Source organism: Lissotriton vulgaris, chromosome 2_1 (genome assembly GCF_964263255.1).
Source record: "Lissotriton vulgaris chromosome 2_1, aLisVul1.2, whole genome shotgun sequence".
Classification (NCBI taxonomy): Eukaryota; Metazoa; Chordata; class Amphibia; order Caudata; family Salamandridae; genus Lissotriton; species Lissotriton vulgaris.
Genome location: NC_141687.1, coordinates 648,257,915 through 648,274,304, shown reverse-complemented (window position 1 = coordinate 648,274,304; position 16,390 = coordinate 648,257,915). Strand labels below are relative to the sequence as shown.

The 16,390-nt window shown below is 46.4% G+C and overlaps 1 protein-coding gene across 1 annotated transcript in view; it reads left to right on the top strand.

The window, feature by feature from the left end:
* The window catches only part of VPS13C (vacuolar protein sorting 13 homolog C), a 2,437,235-nt gene that overhangs the window by 251,256 nt on the left and 2,169,589 nt on the right, over positions 1-16,390 (top strand). Inside the window, exon 8 of the mRNA XM_086955811.1 lies at positions 2,617-2,726. Coding sequence (XP_086811937.1) covers positions 2,617-2,726 — 110 coding nt within the window. The remainder of the gene's footprint in view (positions 1-2,616; positions 2,727-16,390) is intronic.

Sequence of the window (16,390 nt, the reverse complement as noted above, 5' to 3'; positions counted from 1 at the left end):
TAGTTTTGCACTCTATCAAGAGTCACCCATACACTCGTATTGCATTAAGCCTTGAACTGCTGTACTCCGAGAATAAAGGATATTTAAGGACCTCACCCCGTCTTTGGTTGTAGCATGAAAACATTGAGTACTGATTGTTAGAGACCTTGTACTCGATCTCGTTTAGGGTCATATGTATGACTGGTCATGAAAAGGGTGTGTACATAAAACAATGGGTGACTGGAACTTCTTGTGTGAACACTTATATTTATGTGGAAGAAAATTTACTGCATGCATTCAATGTAAAACGACGTAAATTCAATCTAGCCTTTAAAGTCTATATAGCACACAACCATAGCTCTTTATAAAGGCTCTTGACTTTAAAATGTGGCCAAATAACAGGTTTGTGTGCAGCACTGTGCTATTCCGCATGCTGAGAGGCTTCAGGTAGGTTTCTGTGCTGACCCCAAGCTGTGTTTATTGGACCACCTTCATACTTGGAAACTTCCGAAGTTGCATGACACTGCTGATCTGCAACTTGATAAATTATTGGATTGATGATCCTTGTACCGTCCAATGCTGTCATTACCTTGACTATTGGATCTTCAGTTTACATGGGGATTACTACTTGATTGGTCAAGGTTGACTTATTGAGTAAGAAGCTTCCATGACGTTTAGAGAGACTATATCTCCTTCTAAGCTGAGGTCCCTCTCGGTGAACATTTCCTCTTTGATGTTTATAACGTTGGTTTTTGATCTGTGGCAGTGGCTTCAGTCACAAAGTATTCTCTTGTGTGCTGCGTATAAAATGGGCCGAGATGAACAAGGTAAGTTAGAGGCGAGCCTGTACTTTACTTAGATTGGCGGGTTGTGATGTATCTTTTTTAAGACTGTTGGTTTGTTGTGTACATTGAAATAAAATATGTTTTTACATATCATTTAAATTCCCCCTTTTTTTTTTAAAACAAATGAGCAGATTGGAAGAAAGTAGCCTCATTGGGGGGGGATAACCTGGCACAAAATACATTTGCAAGCCCTCGCCTTTGGTGCATAATGCATGCATAATGATCCAGAATGCAAGCAAATACATCCAAACCAATAGTTAATGGACTTTGAAAAGGTGCTGATGCTATGTCCCTTCACTGAGTGAATGCTCAAAGAAAGTTATTTCTGCCGACCTCTTTAGCCATTGTGAAAACTTTCTGTTTGTGATGCTGAATTACTCAGAGCTCATTTGGTTATCTGACTGCTGCAGAGAGATATATGGACCACCTAGATGCCAGGTCCAGGTTAGTACTTCAACTGAGGTGACTTGGCTTCTCAACATTCTCAGGGTGGTGGGATTGAACTTGATTGTTAAGTGGGCACATGTATATGTGTGCTACCTTCAGTCAGCCCTGACCTTCTAGGTAATGCTTTTCCTAAAAATTAGAATGGGCCCAGCGTGTTCCAACATGCCCTCAGACATATTTGGTCCATTACGAGCTATGAATGAGTGGAATCATTTATAATGGTCAATATTTAAAGCAACAAGATGAACTTCAGTTTGTGGTCCGTGTTCTACAAATAGTCAGTGGCCATATGGGCAATTAAATTGAGTCCTACCAGACATGTTCCTGCCACTTAATTGGTCTGAAGTTGTCATGCCTCCAGTAGCTTGGTCCACATATTTTCAGGACCACAGAGAGACATAAAAAAATGTAAACTGCTTATCTTGTATTGTTTGAATAGCCAATCTCGCAAGTATAGTTTCTTTTTTAAGTCTCGCTACAGAGAGCTTAGCTTTTAGGGAGCCCTCCTTTTACTAATATTTTAAAGAAAATAGGCATACACAACAGTACAGAGAGTAGACTTTAGCTTAATTGTTTCTTGATGGCTTTCAATTAATAGGATGGACTCTGCCTGTTAGGGCCATGGCATTTTGTAGGCTATTAAATTACCCCATTTGAGTACCCATTGTTGATCATGCTCATGTAGTACTTTCTTTGGGCTGCAGAAGCCACATGATGGCTAGCTTGTAATTCAGAGTTAGCGTGTGTTCTGTGGTCCCGTTACTGAAATGACATTTTGCTTGCTGGCTTATGTTTTTTGTTAAGAAAGTGTGTCCTGTTGGTCTTCCGGGCAAGCTAATTCTAGTTCATTTGCCTGACTTCGCTTACTTTGAAATACTGGCTGCTTATCAAAAGTATCTACCATACAATATTTTGCCTATTACGTTCCCCACTTACAACACAAACCTCATTGTCTGGCTCATTTTTATAAAACTCTTTTTTGAAGATACAAATCCATTCTACTCTTCCAGTCTGTTTAATAAAGGGGCACTATGCATTCATATTATTTCAGCCAAAGGATTTGTTTCTACATGGTATTTTCTTTCCAGGTCCACTGATAGCAACTCACACTGTTGCTCAACTATTATCAACAACGCCCCTTCACAGAAAATCAGACCTATTACCTTTCCTTTCGAATTTTTAAGAAAAGTGAGACTTATTGACTTAGTGATGTTTGTTTTATAATAGAAGGTGTTTTGGCACTTTTGATTTTCGAAATCCATGATCTCTGCACTGTAAAGATTTCTGTAATGCTTCTGCAAAAATATAAGTTAAATGTGACAATTGTCCCTTATTTTTCTTTTAGGCAAAAATAAGGAAGAAAAAAAAGATACATTTTTGGAAAAGCTTGCAACTCAGATTGTAAAAAATCTCCAAGTCAAAATAACAGAAATCCATGTCCGATATGAAGATGATGTAAGTAATTTAATGACGTTTTCTAGACTTAATTCTGCATGCCTTTGCCTATGAGTTAAGCTGTCCTCGATGCCATCCCTTTTGGTACCATGGTATCCAATACGTTTTCTGATATTAAATAAGAGCATCAAAGTAATACTGGCCTTCTCAGAAAAATAAAATGAGTCTTTTGCCTGGAAATGTGTGGCAGATGAAGTCCGAAGAATACAAGATTTGCAACAAAAAAATATACAGTTCTAAACCAGAAGCAGCAAACGAGATCAAAAATATTTTTAATTTAGATTCCCTGCTTATTACGGTTTGTGTTATCTGCTGCCACCCCCATGAGGATACAGTGCAACTTGCTTTACCAGTTCTGACTGTCTACTTCCAGGTCTGGTGTTCTGAGCCTCAGGCGTTCTTAAGTGGTGCAGCAAAAGATGTTGTCACTATTCAACAAAAATACAGAGAGATGAGCCTTTTGTCAGCTTCTCTTAAATTCTCATTCACATTTTGTTTCCGCCCGTCGAAGTCTTTTTAACCCTGACCTTCCTGCTGCTAACTGATTGAGTGTTGTGTATTACTACTGTCTGGAGTGCTTTTCCATAGGAAAACATCAGTGCACTGTTCACAGAAGCAGCAGCCAGAAGGAACTTTTGGCTTCAGTGCTGATGCCATCTTGAAAACAAAGTTTCCTACACTAAAATCAACATAGTCTCAGTGTTAAACTTCCATAATTGAGTTTTCATCTAAATAATTATGACAATTAGCTGCAATATTTATTTCAAGAAAAGTTTTGTAAGCAAAAGAACACTAAGTGAAAGTACAAGACATATAACTTTATTGAAAAATAACACAAGAATTAAGCGTGCAGTTACATATTTGACGTTACATATTTGACCAGAACTTTCTTGACATTCGCATTTCTTTAATAATAAGCCTGAATTGTTTTTTTTGCTTGATTGTGAGGAATCAGCATTTGGAATAAACAAGGGAAAGAGAGTCATCCCCAGGGTGCAGGATCGTAGGGCAGAAAATGAAACCTGTGCCTTTCAGCATGGTTGGAATGAGGTTGGAGTTAGTGTCATCTAAGACATAGTGTACACCAAGAATGTATGTCCCTGGAAAGCAGTAGATTTATACTGTGTAGGTTTCTTTCGGTTCAGGGGTCCATCGATCTAAGACAAAAAGAAAAAGGTACAGAAGAAATTCAGGAACACATAAAAAGTGTCGGAGAAGGAATAATTGCACATATAATTGGGTTTTTGGTTCTTACAATCTCTGGATCATGGGATGTCCAGCTTTAAAGTTAGTCCAACCCCATCCATAAACATGGAGCCAAAAAGGTTTCCTGACTGTATAACCATTAACCCACAAAGTCTACTGTTGTGCAATAATCTTTCCCAATTATCCTACAGATTGCATTCTTTGTATTGTGTTTGTCGAAATTGTGGTCATTTTGCATGGAGTGTAATGTGGGTGATTGTTATTGCTGCTTGTATTACATTTGTGATACTTAGCTGCACACTTAATACTCTTTGGTTCTAATTTTAATTTAGTGTGATATTTATGTAGTTAAGGTACTTTTAAATTGTGATCCTTCTTACTAAAATAACTCTGGCTAGGTTTTATATCAATGTTGTGTCTTTGATAAGTGTTTTAATGCAAACATTAAATGAGGCCGTGCCAAAGGATAAAATCCACTGTTCCAAAATAATGGGAATAGTTTGTGGGAATTTTCAGAGATTTGTTATGAGCCATTCTGCTTAAGGTAAGCATAGTTAGAAGGTGTTGATCCAGTGGCCATCCCCTGAGCATGAAACCGTGCTGGTAAATGAGCTGAGGATAGGCTTAATTCATGGTACCATAGATACTACCTAGACTGGCACTGTCTAAAAAAAAAAAATAATTAGAACAGGCCAGTGACACCATTCAAAATGTGGGAAATGGCAAAGTTTCTGAGACAATTATTTTATCAACAAATATATCTGTTTCAATATATCCTTTAAAGCAGTGGTTTGTTGTATACTTTGTTTATTTGAGTTTCTCCGGTTCCTTTTAAAAAAAATATTTTTCTTTAAACATTTTGGACTATAGCTACACTTCCATGTTTTTAACATATAAGCAAAAATCATCACGGGGGGGGGGGGGCCCAAGACAAGAATGGACTGACGGTTTCTCAGACTCAGCTCCAGATCCCCGTGCCCATTCATGCAGTTATAATGGGCCCATACCAGCCTCAAAAGCCCTTTCCTGCTGGCGTGACTACCTGGGGCCCTCCTGCAGCTGAGGGAGAACCTGAAATCCAGGTGTACGGCACTTAGGAAACAGTGGCATAGCCCAGTGTTCAGCAGACTCTCACCCGGCCTAATCTCCAGTGCTACCCTGCCAAGACACCTGTTGTGAATGCCTAGGGGACTTGACGCAACACTTGATCACCTACCACCTGATGGCTCAACCCTCCCATTTTCCCTGCAGGGGGCCTGTGACTGCTGTAGCTAGGCCTTGTGTGATAGAGGTGAGAGGCCTGGGCGTTGGTGGGACCACCTTCCTGATGGGCAAGCCTACTGATGCGGAGGGGGTGGCGAGCTTCCAGGACCTGAAGAGGTAACTGAGCCTTGCACTGGCCAACAGTATGACAGCTCTATGGACCCTTGCCCTGCTTAATCCGGGTTAGCAACTGCGGGCCCTAGACTGATTGGGGCCCTCAACCTTCCTTCTTCATCAAAGGGCCCATTGGGATCATCATACAGCATCAAACCTCCCTGCCTTCCCCTCCCCCCGGCAATGCTTGGGACCAGAGCAGTGGCTCCTGGCTGAGGTTTAGGTGCCCCCACCCTCTTCTGGCCTCAAGGTCCGGATCATTAGTCCTGGACTAGTGCCAGTCCCTGCATCCACCCTAGACGGACCAAGAATCCACTGGACCGATACAGGCCCTCCTCGTGCAACTTGTGAGACCTGAAGATCCTAAAAGGGGAATGCACTTAGAGGAGATAGTGACCCTGCTTTCCAAGATCCTCCTTGTGGCTACTGGAGACTGTGCAACAGATTAGACTTTGCAGCAATCCTGGTGCCTTATGCGCTACCACTAAACACAGAGCCAGTCCTGTATATTATCTCCTCTTTCATCTGGCTGGCTTGGGGTTGACACCTCTCCCTGCTGTCGGATCCCTCATGGACCCTTGCTTCGTCTTCCGGGATCCTTGCAGGGAAACATCAAGAAACTCGAGACCTGCACAGCTGCGCTGACCCTCCGGCTCCGAGCAACCCACCATGCCCTGCTTAAGCCCGTTAAAGAAGCTCAACAACCTCTCTCTGGCACTAAGCCTCAGCAACTGAAATGGACTCTAAAGACAGTGCTCCACCAGCAGCGATCGGAGGATTGGCCTCCGTACCAGTTTCCCAGGATTATGTGGAACAATTCCTGTGAGACATTCACTCTGAAACATGGTCCCTCAAAGCTGCCTTAGTGTCCTGCCTCCACAACCTACGATGAGATGCCTCTGAAATAAGGGCATTGGTGGGCGACTTGGAACTAACCACTGACTACTGGGTAGAAGATAAAGAAATGCTATGGCAATGGGTGGCGACACTCAAAGAACAGCAGGTAGAGGCCCAGGATACCTCAACTGCCGCCTCAACTTCTACGCTCCCAAACGCCAGCTTCGATCGATCGGCCACGCCCTCGCCGCCGTCCCCCGCATCCGAAGAGCCACCACAGGGGGAAGGTCCTTCTCCTACCTCGCCGCCAAGACCTGGAACTCCCTCCCGACTCACCTCCGCCTGACCCAGGACCACCTCGCCTTCAGGAAGCAGCTCAAGACCTGGCTGTTCGAGCAGTAGCGGACCCCCCCTCCCCAAGCGCCTTGAGACCCTCCGGGTGAGTAGCGCGCTATACAAATGCTTTGATTGATTGATTGATTAGAATTGCAATGCTAAACAGGAAGACCTTGAAAATAGAAGATGCCACAACAATATCCGCACCCAGGGGGTTCCTAAAGGTTCTGTAGGCGGCGACATCATGGCCTTCCGCTGAGCTTCTTCAGATGATGCGAGTTCATTTGGACGCCCCCTTCCCAGCCCTGGAAAGAACCCATTGAGTGTCCCAGATCTCGGTTAGCCAGACGCCATATCAACCATCCTTACAAGGGTTCACTTCTTTACTGAAAAAGAACCCATCCTTCAAACATCCAGGGGGAAAGCAGACTTGGTCTTCCATGGCCACACCATCCAGCTCTTCCAAGACCACTCTCTGGTCACACTGCGCAATAGGTGTGATTTTAAACCAGTCACTGACAAGCTAAGGGCTTTGGATATCCAGTACAGTGGTGCCACCTCTTTGCCCTCATCTTCCATTGGAAGGGGAAAAAGCAGTTCATGCGCTACCTGGCTGAAGCAAAAAAAACCTGGACATTCCTGATGACTCATGCCCAGCCCGGACGACAGCTGGGGTCAAGTGGCACTTGACCTGGCAGACAGTTCGCTCCTGACGGCAAGAAAAGCTAAAAAAAAAGCTAAAAAAAACAGAGCTCGCTCTTTAAGAGGCCAAGCAGGACATCATCACACACCTGCAGAATTTGAAGAAGAAAACCTCCCCGACCACATCCACACCTGGCTGAGTTCTAAAAAGGCTTGCCATAGCCTTCCCATACTGAGCTCTTCCATCAGCATGCGTTCTCATTGTAAAGGCCTGGGCCTTGGACCCCGTCAGAAGCAGGACATGGGGGTCTGAAAAACCACTCCTGATATTGGACCTTGTTCGACTTTACCCCACTCCACCTAATTCACCTTGTTTTTTTCTGAAACACAGCTCTTCCCTGATTCCCGTCCACTTCAGTTCATAACCCAGGAGGGTGACAGCGCTAGTTGGATAGGAAAATGCTAAAGCCAATCCCTGTCGAGCATGGATCACATTTTTGCAGCCTGTTGGCCCAGTGTTGTTTATTTTCTTTGTTCTTTTCTGTTTTGTTGCAGACTGGCACCCTTGGGGGGAGCCATATCGTATGTGCTCCTCACTAACACACAAGGGCCTATGTAATTCTATGCACCTAGTTCCATTGCCTCTCGGTACCCCCATGGAGCTTTCATGGCACCCTCTGCCCTTCTAACACACTTAACTCTAGGCATCCAGACCTTATTCTCACACAGCCTGCCACCCCCTACCCACAGTTGTCCACTGCCTTAGTGTCTTTGAAGCAGTGTCAGGTATTCAAGGTCAACATGACCAAGTCATACACATTGAACCTCGCCATACCCAATTAGGACCTTCCCACCCTGCAAGCTCTGCCCCCCATTCAATGGGCTTCACTCTCAATACGATATTTGGGCCTCAATTTGACCCCTACACTACATTCGTGGACACAAGCGAATTGGGCAGAATATCAGCGATCCATCTTAGAAGACCCACTTCAATGGAAGCCATTGCATTTCTCCTGCCTGGGCCGCATTAACATTATAAAATTGAACGTCCTCCCCAGAATAATCTAATTCTTCCAAACATTGCCTACTGCTTTCCCCTCTGAGGATATCCGTTGCTTACAGTGGGACATACGCACCTTTATTTGAGGGAGGTAAACGTTGCAGGCTCTCCACTCACTTCTAATACTACCTGGATACGGGGGGAGGGGTTTGGCCTGCCCTAACTTGCTTGAGTATTATTGAGCAACTCTTCTTAGATTCATCGCCGAATGGGTCATTTGTGAAAGCAATAAACACCGGTTTTATGTGGATCATGCATTGATGTGTCGTCCGTTGTGGTACTTAGTTTGGCTCCACAAGCCTACCCGGCCTAGAAGTGCATATATTGCCACTCCCACTAGAGCAGTCCTAGTGATCTGAAGCAAGCTTGCTCTCAAGAGAGGTCTTGCTACCTTCCTGTCTCCCAACACAACAATTGCCCGAAACCCATACTTTACTCCAGCCCTTCAGCCTCATGTTTCCTAGCTGGGAATGTAGAACCCTTCCTGGCCTCTTTGCAGGTGGCAACATCAAATGCTTTGAACAATGTTAATTAGATTTTCAAGTCCCTGAAACCATCTGGCTACAGTATTGCCAATTGCGCAACTCGGCACTGCAGCCCCTCAATGCTTGTGCAGCTACACAGGATTATACCCATTTTGAGAAGCTTGTCAGGGCTCATATCTAAAACTTACCATTTTTTTCAGCACTCCACGCTGCCCTGCATCTACTCATACCAAACACAATGGCACCCAAGCACGTCGTAGGGCATCTCGCAAAAACAACGGGAAATACTTTGGTACCACATACCTAAGACATACATAAGTATACACCAATGGGAGACTAAAATAATGATACAAATCATTGATCATGATCAATGATACAATGGTACCTCACCCTGACTCTTTGGAATGCCATTTTCCACACAGTCTCGACCTTCTGCTGTCAGTGTGGAGTAGACAGAGGAGACATTCACCACATCTGGTGGTCTTGTTTGCTTATAACTGCATATTGGAAGGAGATTATTTGGCATATTAAATGCGCTGTAGGATATCCCTTCCCTACCTCCTACATCACTGTCATCTTGTGTATACAGCCCCTACACTTGAGGCTATGACTTGTCCGACTGGCAGCTTACCAATAACTTTTTAGGTTCTGTGAAACTGCTTGTTGCATATGCCTGGAAAAAGCCTATCCTCCCCCTCCCCCCAAAGCTGCCCCATTGCATTTTTGCTTTACCCGTGTCTCTGGCATGTTATGGTAATGGAGCAGTTATCGCACAAATTAGCCTTCACTGAAGAGAAATTCACACTTATCTGGCAACTATTACTTGACTATTCCTCTTGAATTGAACGTACCTGCTTCACCACACCTAAGCTTAAAGCTGTGCAACTCTGTCTAAAGCGCTTCCCTAACACGAAGGGGGCCAGAGTCCTGGACATCCACCCTCCACTCCCCCTTCCAAAACAACCCTGACCTACATCTCTCCTACACAGTACCACAGACCCAGGTCAGGACTCACTGGGAAGCCCTACGACTTGGCACCTGCTGCAATTTTCATTTCATTGTTAGTTGTTATATGACTTGTATACCCAACACTTGACCACACCGGTTACTTATTTCACACATGCTCCGATTTGATTCACATCATTGCATGCCTCTCATACTAATTTCCAATGCACTGAAATACATTGCTATATGTACCTGCTGTGAACCTACCTTTGAAGTCATGTCATGTTTTGTTTTTTGAAAAACTTTTAATAAGCAGATTTTGAGTGACAAAATCCTTAAAGATCTCAGACAACTCAGTGTTCAATTCATACTGCAAGGGCCTTTGCTTTAACTGAGCCTATATTTTGTACTGGAGATTTGGGGAAATACAGATTCGCTTTGCATTTGTTAATTCACCTTTGTGATCATTTATCCTAGGACAGTTCTTTACTTATATCTCGATCGTCGGGCTCTTTAACCTTACACACCAGGAAACATGTATGCAGAAACTTGGGCCTCACCTATAGAAAATGCCCATGAAAAATATAGCGCTTTCATAGACGAAGGTGATCCTAGAAAATTAAGGACATAAATTATAATAAGATATATGTAATGTTAAAATTTGCCAGATAAAACATGAGCAGTTCCTTTGTTTCCCAGGTATAAATTGGACCCTCAACAATGATTTCGCCAGACCCCCTAAAATTTTTGGTAAAATGCCAGATCTTGCTCTAATAATTTCAAAATCGTTAATTAACTAAGATTTGCAATGTTGTAAGCCCTTTTTTTTAATTTATAAAATCATAATTCCCCATGGAGTTTTGAACTAATGTAGCTCATTTATTTTTGGAAGACAAACACAAGGAACTAAATTTCACATAAAGCTTCACATTTATAGAGTTTAAGATTATTTTTGTTGGGAATGGGCATATTTTGAGTGGTATAGCCCCTTATATTTTGCTTCCCTACCTTATTTTTGCTTAATGGGTTTTGTTTACTTTTAGTAGTCAACGCCCTTAATTCCTGCTAGCCAGTGGAAAAGTGTTTGTGCTCTCCTTTCCGAAAATGGTAACATCATAATATCCTTAATGGGCACATTTATTTTATTTAGAAGTCCCTAGTAAGTGGTACTACATGTATTCCAGGCCTGAAAATTAAATGCAACAACTGGGCTAAATCACTACTTGTGGTACCGACAAAGTAGCTCTGTAAAGCATATCTCAGGCCTGCTACTGTGGCCTATAGTGCTGTTTCACCTGGCAAGATAAATCCTTAGTCCGGTCTAAACCTTCCTGTTTAATACTTATAAGTCACTCCCCAATGCAGGCCCTGAAGGTTCATAAGGCAGGTGCATGGTATTTAAAAAGAAGGGCATGTGGAATTAAGTTTTAAGTTTCCTGGCAGTGAAAAACTCCCAAAGACATTATTTACAGCATGAAGGATAGTTCCCACATAGACTAGCACTTGGTAACACGATTACATTTAATACGTGATTAGTTCAGTTTGGGAACAGCTTCAGAAATACTTCTTCCACCCCTTTGAATTGTAATTTAAACTCCTCTTAACTTGTAAAGTCAGATTTTAAATTACTAAAATAGCATGTTTAGAACGTTTTCTTTCTTCTGCCCAAACCAAATGTGCCGTTCTGCCAGTGTCCAGGAGCACACAATTGTTAATGAATTTCCTGTAGAATGATGTGTATTCTTACCAGACCGAGAACAATAGGGCATTGGGTTTGGGGAGGGTGTTCCTCTCCTGAGCAGGATGGCCTGGAGGGTTGTTCCCAGCTCCTTCCTGAGCTTCAAAGGGTCACCCAAGAGCTGTACTCTGCACCTTCCTGTTGTCTGATGGTACCTGCTCTGTCACTGTCAAATACAGCTCACACATGATGCTATCAGCCCTTTGTTTCCATATACAGATTAGAGCCAAACCCAGGTAAAAGGGAAGAAATGACTATAGCCATTTTAGGGTTGGACAAATGGGGTGCACCCTGACCCAGGCTGAACATTTAAGAACTTCTACTGATTGGAATTTTACTATGTTGATGTCATTTTATATATTGAAATATTGTCTATTTTTAGGTTTCGACCTGGCGAGGGGCACGCAGTGCCCCTCCCAGATCGAAAACTTTTGTCTACAGTAGGGATGTTCGGACCGCCTCTGTTTCCCATTGGCTAGCTCCATAAATGGAGGCTAGCCATTGGGAGACAGAGGCTGTCAATCACGCTTTCTCGGGAAAACGCGATTCGGGGGCGTTTCTCGGGCTTTTTTTAAGTCCCGCCCCTTTGTCCCGGGCCGCGCTGTGATTGGCTGCCGGCCCGGGACACCCCCGTGACGTCATTCCCCGGGCCGCGCTGTGATTGGCTGGCCGGCCCGGGACTTGACTTGTTTTGTTTCTCTACACTGGTATCAAATTGTGTTGCAGCAGGCTCTGAACACAGAGTTGGAGAGCTGTGGGTGGGTGGAGTTATGGAGGAGGCGTGGGGCCGGGAGAACAGGGAAACACGCCCCCGATTCTGAAAAATTCAGGAGTAGCCGGCCGCCATTTTTTTGGGGTCTCACGACGGAAGATTAGTCACCCGGATCACGGCAGACAATGGAGTTGCTCGGCCTGCCCTGCTCCCTCCACCCCGCCTCGCTCTCCTCACACTGGCTCTCCTAACCCGGGCTGCTGCAGGCACAGATTTGTTCATTCAGTTGAGATCGCACACGGAGCCCGGGCAGCAGCGGCCCTCCCCGCTGAGGAAAGTGCCACCTCCCGAGTCAGCGGCCCTCCCCGAACACATGTTCAACGTCCCGGAGTTATTTACAGTAAGCTTTTTTTCTTCAAGATACGCCACTCACCGACGCACAGTGCTCTCCACTGGATAGGGGCCCGCAACGTTCTTCTTTCCCCTCAAGAGCACTGTGCGCGGCGATTGCCTCTCCAGAATCTCGAAAGTACTGTAAGCCCCGCCGCGACCCGAGCCGCCCTGCCAGCGAGGTTCGCATCGCCCTTGCCCAGCTGCAGCCCCCCCCCCCCATGAGCCCCGCAGCGTGTGAGCACAGCAGCGGTACGAGCCGCGCTTCCAGCGAGGCTCGCACCGCTCTTTGTCCCCTGGGCGCCCCTGGTAAGCCCCTCGTGCAGTGAAAGAGTGGGCGATGAACGTATGCAACGGAGAAGAAGTGGGTAGAGCGTTGCCTGTGGGATCTGGTGGGTGAAATGCTTATTTTTGAACCCAGTGGCGCTAGTTCTAAGCTGGGCGTTACACAAACGTGGGATCCTGGACACATCGCCTTATCTCCATGTGCTTTAGTCCTCCTAAAGTATGTACTGGGCACAGTGACAGCGGTGTGCATTGCTGCAGAGTCGAGCACATGGGTAGCTGCAACAATGAAACTTTTATTCCAAGCCTCGCCCGGTGCCAGGGTGCCTGATCCAGCCTGAGGGGGGGAGGGGGGGGTATGGGGGGTGAAGACGGATTCTCATCACTGTGCCCCGACTTTTGCCCCCACATACCTCAGCTTGGGTCCCGCGGGAAACAACAACCAGCAGCACTCTTTAAACCCCACTCTTAAAGGGATTTAGGACTTGTGCAAAGTAAATGTAATGTCCCGTTTCTCACGTATAACATGTTCCATATTGAACCTGGGTCCGGTGACTGGAAATAACTTCTGGAGCCCGAGCTGCACATAGCGGCTATTCCGGAGCTGGAGCTGCCCGAGGAAGGTGAGCGCTCCGGGGGCGGCTGGCAGGACGGGCTGGGGCTGCAGAATTATTGAAAGAGCCAGGAAGGGGCATAGATTTTACAGAAGCCCCTCGTGCAGTGAGAGAGTGGGCGATGAATGTATACAATGGAGAAGAAGTGGGTAGAGCGTTGCCTGTGGGATCTGGTGGGTGAAATGCTTATTTTTGAACCCAGTGGCGCTAGTTCTAAGCCGGGCGTTACACAAACGTGTGATCCTGGACACATCTCCTTATCTCCGTGTGCTTTAGTCCTCCTAAAGTATGTACTGGGCACAGTGACAGCGGTGTGCATTGCTGCAGAGTGGAGCACATGGGTAGCTGCAACAATGAAACTCTTATTCCTAGCCTCGCCCGGTGCCAGGGTGCCTGATCCAGCCTGAGGGGGGGTGGGGGGGAGGGGTATGGGGGGTGAAGACGGATTCTCATCACTGTGCCCCGACTTTTGCCCCACATCCCTCAGCTTGGGTCCCGCGGGAAACAACAACCAGCAGCACTCTTTAAACCCCACTCTTAAAGGGATTTAGGACTTGTGCAAAGTAAATGTAATGTCCCGTTTCTCACGTATAACATGTTCCATATTGAACCTGCGTCCGGTGCGCCGAGATGCCCTCGAGAGGCTGAGCTGTGATCTGTGAAAGCAGGGTCACGGTGAACACGAATCTCGGCGTCAGTACTGGCCAAATTGTGTGATCCTGTGCAAATCATCTTCGTGGCACAGACCTTCAGTTCCTTTATCTGCCGAAATTGAGTGTACAGTGCTTAAGGACACGCCAATGCCCAGTATACGGAAGTGCTATACAGTGTTCGCAGGGCTATAAAACACTTGCATACATCTGTGCCTGTGGATTGGATGCAGGAGTTTGGGAGGGCTGAAGCTGGACCTGTTTTTCCTTCGCCCTGCCCCATCTCCCAGGTTACAGACAGGCTGGACCACTGTCAGAGGAGGGAGAGGACCGACCCGAGCCATGACGCTGCTGCTGCTGCTGCTGGGAGGTGAGAGGCGCTTCTATTTTAACTCAAGGCGCTGCCGCAGGGCTGTGACACCCCCACTAAGATCACTGAAGTGTTTTTTAAGCATCGGGGTTGGTGTTTACTAACTCCTCTCGCTTTGCAATCGGAGAAAGAAAAGTAAAGTGAATTAAAATGTGACAATCTAGCTGGGCACAGGGAGAGTGAAATGAAAGGCTGTGGGATGTAACTTTCTTTGTAACACACATCATTTAAATACCTGTAACTCAAATGTACACATTCAGCAGTTAGAAAAGCAAACATCAATCCCATGTGTTTTGTAAGTCTGAAGTGTGATGCAAAGAAAGTTCTAATAGGTTCTAAACAAATCACAACACTTTACTTGGTGGTGCATACATGATAGATATTCATTTAAACCCAATTTCCTCACATTATCATTTGTGTTCAGTATAGTTGATCAGAAAAACTGTCTGTCTGTGCACATTTATTGAGCATTTCAATGGGAAATGTGCTGTTTGTAAATGGCAGTGCGCTACCACACGGCGCTTTAGTTACATTAAAAAATCACCCCTCATGCCCATTAAAGGTTGGTGGCTTGCAAGAGTTTGTCAGTCTGAAAAGTGGGTCCTGCTTCTAAAAAGTTTGGGATCCACTGCCCTAGTGTCTACCCAAGACGGGCAGATGGCAGGATTCTTGGTGCATTGGAAACCTGGCACTGCCCAAATGATCTGGCGTCCACCTAGGAGTGACCTATATACGAGATTGCGTGAAGATACAACCTGAGGTGAGCAGTAACCCCCCCCCATGCCACCCCCCATGTCCCCTCCCCCACCCGTCGGAGCTGGGATCGAGAGCCTGCGGGCGTGTGGTCTAAGTGTGGAGTGGGCTAAGTAACTGCTTCTGGAGGCCACACGAGCGCCTTGTTGTGCAGTGAATAAATAGCATATAAAGAGCCCGGGCCTACGTGAGGTGCACTGGTCCTGCCAGCAGGGGGAGTCTGGAGCTGGTGATTGCGGCGGTTTCAGTGACGGCGGGCCCCTGTGTACCCAGCGCCGGAGGTGGTGAGTGCGGCGCGGCCTAGCACCAGTTAATGGTGGCAGAGGCGGATGCAGGCCGGGTGCGGGCGGCGTCCCGTGAGCTGCAGAAAGGTGCTAGGGGGCGTGGGTGGCGCCGGAATTCACTGTGTGCGGCTCTTGGAATTATGCTCTGGGGCTCTGTGCGTGTGGGTGTCTGGCTCTGTGTGGGTGTCTGGCTCTGTGTGGGTGTCTGGCTCTCTGTAGGTGTCTGGCTCTGTGTGGGCGTCTGGCTCTGTGTGGGCGTCTGGCTCTGTGTGTGGGCGTCTGGCTCTGTGTGTGGGCGTCTGGCTCTGTGTGTGGGCGTCTGGCTCTGTGTGTGGGCGTCTGGCTCTGTGTGTGTCTGTCTGGCTCTGTGTGTGTCTGTCTGGCTCTGTGTGTGTCTGTCTGGCTCTGTGTGTGTCTGTCTGGCTCTGTGTGTGTCTGTCTGGCTCTGTGTGCGGGCGTCTGGCTCTGTGTGTGTCTGTCTGGCTCTGTGTCTGTCTGTCTGGCTCTGTGTGTGTCTGTCTGGCTCTGTGTGTGTCTGTCTGGCTCTGTGTGTGTGTCTGTCTGGCTCTGTGTGTGTCTGTCTGGCTCTGTGTGTGTGTCTGTCTGGCTCTGTGTGTGTCTGGCTCTGTGTGTGTCTGGCTCTGTGTGTGTCTGGCTCTGTGTGTGTCTGGCTCTGTGTGTGTGTGTCTGGCTCTGTGTGTGTGTGTGTGTGTGTGTCTGGCTCTGTGTGTGTGTGTGTCTGGCTCTGTGTGTGTGTGTGTGTGTGTCTGGCTCTGTGTGTGTGTGTGTGTGTGTGTGTCTGGCTCTGTGTGTGTGTGTGTGCCTGGCTCTGTGTGTGTCTGGCTCTGTGTGTGTGTGTGTGTGTCTGGCTCTGTGTGTGTGTGTGTGTGTGTGTCTGGCTCTGTGTGTGTGTGTGTGTCTGGCTCTGTGTGTGTGTGTGTGTGTCTGGCTCTGTGTGTGTGTGTGTGTGTGTGTGTCTG